Raw genomic sequence first — 7,292 nt, 5'->3', positions numbered from 1 at the left:
GAAATAAAAACCTGGTTTTATTTAAATTTTAAATTATTAAAACAAATGTCATTGTATGTAATTACAGCTTTAACATTTAAAATAATATTTTATTCTCTTATTATTTAATTTTATATATTATTATTCATTTTCATTTTCAAAATGTTCAATAACATCTTTCCTGGCTGCAGAAATCACCAGTTTGTATAGTTTACAATTATGATTAGTCAATATTTGTACATATTCTGGAAACATGTTGACATCCATTGAACCATTTTGAGCAAATTCTGTAATCTGTTGCAAATTCTTCATATAAGCTAACATGACAGTGCCTCTGTTTTCTCCATTGTCTATCGTTGATGAGCATAATGTTTCCTCATCATATGTTGGATCCACTAAAATTTTATTTTTGTAAATACCCTATAAAAGAAAAGAGAACATCTTAATAATTAAAAAAACATAAATGCATAAAAGAATAAGTGAAACTAGTTATGTTGCTCAGTATTATGAGTAATGTAACTGACATTAAACATTAAAGGGTCGGTCAAACAGAAAGCAGTCTGCATTGGTGTACGGTTGTTTATTTTACAGTGTCCGCGCAGACAGACCGCATTCTAATATGACGGTAAGTACAAAGTATAGTATATTAACTTGGAGCAGGCCGCAGTCTTATAAAGAATACTTTTATTTTGTATTCGGAATACATATTCGAATAAATAAGAATTAATGTATTCGGAATATGTATTCGAATACTTTGAAAAGTATTCAAATACTATTAGAATACATTTTTCACAACTAGTTTTTGTCAGTTTTTGAATGGTTGCGGTAATTAAAATTTATTAATTAATAATTAAAAATACATCGTAATCATAAGTTATTTATACATTTTGACCACATATTATGATACAGGATACAACACATTAGTGTTTATAAAAATAATCATATCATGGGCCAATATTATATTTCGTTTAAAGAATAAAAATTAATGTTCATGATTTATAAATTATAATAATAGGTATTATCACAAATTTAAAACTATTTTTCTGGATCGGAAAAAAGTATTCAGAATACGTATTTGAATACTTCTTAAAAAAAGTATTTAAAATAGTATTCGAATACAAAAAAAGTATTCAAATACTTTTATTTGAATACATTTATTCGAATACTTTACAAGACTGGAGCAGGGCATGAAACCGCTTATGAAAAATTTGGTTACCGTGTTAGGTTAAAAATTTTTCTTAAGTGGTTACCAGTTTTAATGGTTTTAAGAATTAGTGGTCATTGATTACCGGTTACGAAAAATGATATCTAAAAAGGTTACCACTACAAGTTACCCCTTGATTGAGCTTGGTGGTTAAAGGTAATTGTTAACCGCTTCTCAAAATAAATTTCTTAACCGAAAGGCGGTTACCAGAACCCAAAATTGGTCATGGTAACCGGTTTCCGTTAAAAACCGGTAACCGGTTTCAAGCCCTAACTTGTAGTAAGTTGACAATTATTGAAAAATTGATTTATAATTTTCATAATACCATTGCCATAGTGTGATAACTATTATTTTCCATGCAATTTATTAATATTGTCTATACACAATGAAATTAAAAAAAGATTTTGACCAATTGAATCACGATTAATTAAATTTTAAATTACTAATACCATAAATCTACACCATTCTAGAGTATGCGTTATTGACTTAAAGATGTAGTTCAACATAATATTTTAATATTGATAAATAAATAAATTAATAATTATAATACAAATTAATTTTAGTTAATATATCGTTAGAAAATAAATAGAGACCTGTGTGTGGGACATACGGTTACTACTCAGAATCGTTTTTAAAATGATTTATCATTTAACTCAAATTGAACACAACAATCAATGTGTCCAGTTTCAATGAAGATGTACACTTGACAAAAACTACTATACAACAGAGTGACATTCCCTGGTTCTTAATTATTTTAGTATTATTAATTAATTAATTATTATTAAATCAATTATTTGAATATTTTTTATTTTATCATAATATGACTACTTTTTAATTATTCTCTTGAAAGGTGCTATTGCGATCACTGTATTTTGATTAACAATGTAAAAAATATAACAAACCAATGAAGTGGCAACGATCACATCGTACATAGGTATACATCCATCCATTAATGCAAGTCCGGCAGCTGTAATTGCAGCAGCCAACACAGATCCATCATTTTCTAATACCAGAACGTTAATATGAATTTCAAAATTTGCGAATTCACCCTATAAAATAATACACTTATAGTATAATATCTATAACCTGTGCACACAATACAAGTTCTACTATTATTAATTCAAACAAGAATTAAATATAATGAAATTAATAAATATTTAATTATTTAATAATAAAAGTAATGTTTATTATCTATCTCTAAACGCATGTTAAGTAACTAAATACCAATTTAACTATATTTAAAATCATCTTACATTTAATATGTTAACCAACTTACTCTACAAATAGCAGGTTCTAAAGCTCTGCGTAGTTCATTACACAATTGCCGTTCTTCGGAATCTCTTGTGTAAGTGCGCCGTTGTCTACATGAAAATGTAGCAAATTTAAATTCACATTGAAGTTCTCCAGTTTTAGCATATTCTACTTTATTTGGAACTTCTTTAGGGTCAAATACAGAACATATTAATTTTGTACTACCACATTCTAAATAAGCTGATCCCTTAGCTTGTGTAACAATACCAGTTTTGATACCTAGTTAACAAAAAAAATTGCATTAAGCAAAACATTCATTATAACATATCAAGTATTTAAATCTTACATAAATTTCTATGGGCTGAAATATCTCTGCCATCACATCGCACATCCTTCATTAAACTTGTGGCAATTTCTTCAAGTTTATTATTATTTCTCTCGATTAAATATTGTTGGTAAGGTACGGTCCCTTCGGGCCCTTGGACTCTATACACGTTTGTAGGCATACTTGCCAGTATCGTTTGTAGTTGAGGATAAATTCAATATTATTAAAATTTAAAAACAAAATATTCTTCAAAATTCAATTTTTATTATGATTTATAATCCGACCGGCGGCCGCATGGGTAAGATGTTTGAATTTCTTATCATGGTGATATCATTATTGTTTGTATATTATTGATAATGTAATCAGATAATGGATGAAAGTCAAAATAGAAGCAAAATATCATTAGGTATTTAAGAGGATGTCAGTATGTCACCCATAGGGCGCAAATAGTGTTTGAGATTTGGGGGGGGAGCTAATAGTGCTTATATATAGGACCTTACTTTGATAATATTGAATAAGCTTAAAACAAAATGTAGGAAATGTTTGGGAGGGCTATAGACATTTTTGGTGGGGCTAAGCCCCTAAAGCCCCCCCCCCTATTTGCGCCTATGATGTCACCACAGATATATTACAAACATACATATGAATGTTAACAAACATATGCATGTTTATATATCTGTGGATGTCACACCATAGACTTAAAGGAAGTAAAGTCTATGCCCGCGACCCACATGTGTTGTCTCCGTCTTACAAAATATGTAGGTACAACATAGCAAAAACTGTTTTCCGCAGGACAACTTTTCTCGCACTATTGTCCATATTTGTTGTAGAACTACCAAATTTTCACAACACGTAAAGTAGAACTTTATCTGTGCAACAGCGTGCTGCATGCTTTTTTTTAATAGCACTATCCAGTTATTTTTTATAAGCAAATCAAAAAATCAAATAAAACAAAATGTTTAGAAGCAATAATAACTTTTATTGTATTTATGCTATCTAAAATATGGACACGCTGTTGTATAGATAATTTTCCACCCTGTGTGTTGAGAAATTTTGGAGCTACTACTACAAACACAGAAAGATAAAAGTTGTCCCGCGCAAAACAGTTTTTGCTATGTTGTACATTTGAAAGACAGACAACGAATGCGGGTGCGTGACATCCTCTTAAAGAATTACCTATATTGAGTGCCTAATAATATTCTTATAGTAATATTACTCTATGTTCTGAAGACATTACTCCGGGTGTTTTGCGTAGTTAGGACAGGTGTCAGATAATATTTTAATTTACGTCACATCTAAATATCTAATAATTAATTTTGTTAATATGACTATATGAGCCACTTTAAATTATTCATCAATCAAGTTAATAGCTAGTATAGTAGCTACAATATTTCAAGAAAATTGTTAAAATGCAGATAAATAGTAAAATTATAAGATGTAAGCTGATTGTAATTATCGTAGGTATATACTATAATTACGTACTTTATGTAAATTTGAGTAATATTTTAGTTATAAATGATATTTTGTTTTGATATTTGGCGCAGATTACATACGCATTTAAATAGTGAAATGTACATAAAATATTAAAACACACCTAATAAATAAATTGGCGCAAAATTCAATGTACCAATTTCTTGCATATACCTTCAAGTCCAGTAGCCCCCCCCCCCTCCCACACATACACACAATATGTTGAGCATAATATTTTTATACCTAATGTTACAAATCATAATTTTATTAATACTTACCTATGTAACAACTAACAAGTTGACCGCCACGAGTGCCATATCTGAACCTAACATGGTTTGTACTCTAGGCTTAAATATTTTTAATTCGTTAATTTTAATTAACTTAAGTGATTCATTTTTTTTTAATAATTTACGTCACTGAGTGCCTACAAAGTTACAATGTCCGTCCAAAACTATGAGGTAGTCTAGTATAGGTAGGTATACGTAACAAAACGTTAGGTATGTACAAAAGAGTACTTTTATTGGTTCTTGCGGCGTTTGACTGTTATCGAGGACAGTTCTATATTAAAATACTGTGACAGTCAATTATTGTGAAATTATTCCTCGCACTAATTATTATTTATTTTAAACCGCATTATTCAAATTTGTAAGATAAATAATCATTCGGGGTTGGGGTTAACTTTGATGTTAATTCGGGCGTTTTGGAAAAAAAATTATTCAGCTGATATGGGTTTTGGCGGTTTGATTTTTTTAAGGGTTTTTAGGGGTGTTACTGCATAAGCTTAATGTATAGTGCAGTCGTATAGGCACGAGCATATAGGTATAAAACACTTCAACATGTTAATATAATCATACGTTTCATCTACACACAAAGCGTCCATTATACAACAACACTGCGTTGTGTGTTTCACTTATCGTATCATTGGTAAAATAATATTATATTAATTGTGTTTACTGTGCGTTTTTTGATCGCTATGTGCAGATAAAACGCGGTATTGAGCTCCACGTCCATAATACAATAAACGAGGGTAATAAACGACACGCTATTATACCCTCCTATATATCCGGTGAACAATAAAATAGCAGGTGTCTAAAAAAAATTACAATATTACACAATGTAGTCCGATAACGTGTCCGAGCACTTATACGTTGTTCGGTTCGACAATGTAGTGTGCGCGAGACTCGTTCGAGTCCCGACCATGTTCAACGACGATAATAATAATACCGGGCCGGTGTATCTGAAGCATCGGAATTTCGCCGAGTCCGCGTACAGACAGCAGCAGCCTCAACCGATAAGTGCGGTGCAGTTTGCAGATTCGGCGTTCAATTCGAAAGCCAACAAAGGGAATAATATCAGTAGTAATTATGTCGTTGTTTTTATTAACTGTAAAATATCATGCACAACTATGCACAAAAAATTAACACAATCCACATAGGTACTTATAATAATATGTTGATCCAAAAATTTAACTACCATTAGAAATTAAACACAGCAACTCTTTTAAGATTTTTAAAATAAACATTAAACTTTGGCTATTACAAGAATAAATACAGACAGACTCATAACAAACGTATAGGATTACTGCATTATTTATCATATTAGCTGTACGACTTTAGTAATTATTGTTAATTTTAGTTTTATATTACCATATTATATCGTATTATTTAACTACACATTTTTTTACATAATACTATAATATTATATCATATAAACAAAGAGAAGAAAATATATATTAACTTACATTAATATTAAAGTTAGCATTGATTATAGATAGTATAATATACTAAATACTAATATTATACTATGTATAATTAATGTAGTTAGGTAGGTATGTGCGAAATTTATATTACAAATTGTAATTATTTAATTTATATGAACTATTTAATGAATTTATATTTCAAATTATGAACTCATGAGCCCCCACACGAACATGTTCAGTGAGGCTCATTATCTTCTTGAAAAATACCTAAATAAAAATAAAAAAATAAAATAATTAATTTTATACACAGAGGCGCAGAGCGTATAGGTACCACAATATAGGGTTGCCAGTTTTTATTCTGAGAAATCCGGAACACATAAATAATTTACTAGCACCCATCACGCATTCACGCGGTCGGCCTATATAACGATCATTTATTGTGTTGTTAATTTATTGTTATTTGCGATTAAACAGGCAATATGTCACGATATCCTGACGTTTGAAATAATTTTTTTCGTTATAATATTATTGTTGACTATGTACCTACTTGAATTGACGCAGTAATTGTTTTTTTAGTTTCCATATTATATAATAAAATGCCTAGAATAAGACTATACCTATAGAATCATTAATTGTTATTTCATAAACACAGCTTGATAAATAAAAATAGTTAGGGTATTAATGTTTTGTTAAAGTTAACAATAAATTATAGAAATGTAGTCCCAATATAGTCCCAATAAAGTCTATCGGGTACATATGGAATACAAGCTATTTTCTTTAACCGATAGGTTAAAACCCCTTTTCGGCCAAAATGTACCCTTCCCTTTTCAGCCAGTGTCACTTTTCGGCCAAAACTTACTGCTCACTTTTCAGCCACTGTCCCTTTTTGGCCAGCACCTACAGTTACTAATTTATAACACCAGCTACAGTTATAAAAACTGAACTTAACAATTTTTATATTTAATTAAATAAAAAATAAAACAATTATTGACATATTATTATTACAGTTGATTATATTATATTAGTATTTATAATCAATGTTATCGTATCGTTAAATTTAATAAATTAATCAAAGAAAAATTAATATAGTCATATAATACATATAGGTAATAAGAAGTTATATAATAATAATAATAATAATAGTAAAATATAAATTCATGAATAGTATGTCAAAATATTAAGATTTTCGATTACTTACATTAGTTAAAAAAAATGAATATAGTCTTATAATATCTATGTTATAATAATTATGAAAGTAAAATATGAATTCAATAATTCATGAATATGTCAAAATTGAAAATATTATGATTTCCGTTTACATTAGTTGAAAAAAAATAAATATAGTCTTATAATAGGTACCTACA

At 29.1% G+C, this 7,292-nt stretch overlaps 2 protein-coding genes across 2 annotated transcripts in view; one reads left to right on the top strand and one right to left on the bottom strand.

Annotated features, from left to right (window-relative positions):
• On the bottom strand, nucleotides 1–3,065 carry LOC100167232 (exosome complex component MTR3). Its single transcript, XM_016807432.2, has 4 exons — nucleotides 2,781–3,065; nucleotides 2,460–2,713; nucleotides 2,086–2,232; nucleotides 1–399 (listed from the first exon to the last, which is right to left on the bottom strand). The coding sequence occupies exons 1-4, from the start codon at nucleotides 2,938–2,940 to the stop codon at nucleotides 121–123; spliced, it is 840 nt and encodes a 279-aa protein (XP_016662921.1). The 5' UTR covers nucleotides 2,941–3,065; the 3' UTR covers nucleotides 1–120.
• A 2,231-nt stretch (nucleotides 3,066–5,296) lies between these two features.
• The window catches only part of LOC100162516 (gustatory receptor for sugar taste 64f-like), a 21,724-nt gene continuing 19,728 nt past the window's right edge, over nucleotides 5,297–7,292 (top strand). The window contains exon 1 of the mRNA XM_001942752.5: nucleotides 5,297–5,587. Within this exon, the coding sequence (XP_001942787.2) occupies nucleotides 5,428–5,587 (160 nt within the window). The 5' untranslated portion in view covers nucleotides 5,297–5,427. The remainder of the gene's footprint in view (nucleotides 5,588–7,292) is intronic.

This window comes from Acyrthosiphon pisum, chromosome A1 (genome assembly GCF_005508785.2).
Source record: "Acyrthosiphon pisum isolate AL4f chromosome A1, pea_aphid_22Mar2018_4r6ur, whole genome shotgun sequence".
NCBI lineage: Eukaryota > Metazoa > Arthropoda > Insecta > Hemiptera > Aphididae > Acyrthosiphon > Acyrthosiphon pisum.
This window is presented reverse-complemented; position numbering and strand designations above follow the sequence as displayed.

Excerpts from the sequence above, each read along its gene's own strand:
- LOC100167232 (XM_016807432.2), bottom strand. The coding sequence starts at position 2,940 with ATGCCTACAAACGTGTATAGAGTCCAAGGGCCCGAAGGGACCGTACCT. Across the intron at positions 2,714-2,780 it reads TTCAGCCCATAGAAATTTAT|GTATCAAAACTGGTATTGTT; the intron begins GTAAGATTTAAA and ends TTTGTTAACTAG. Across the intron at positions 2,233-2,459 it reads TAGAACCTGCTATTTGTAGA|GGTGAATTCGCAAATTTTGA; the intron begins GTAAGTTGGTTA and ends ATTATTTTATAG.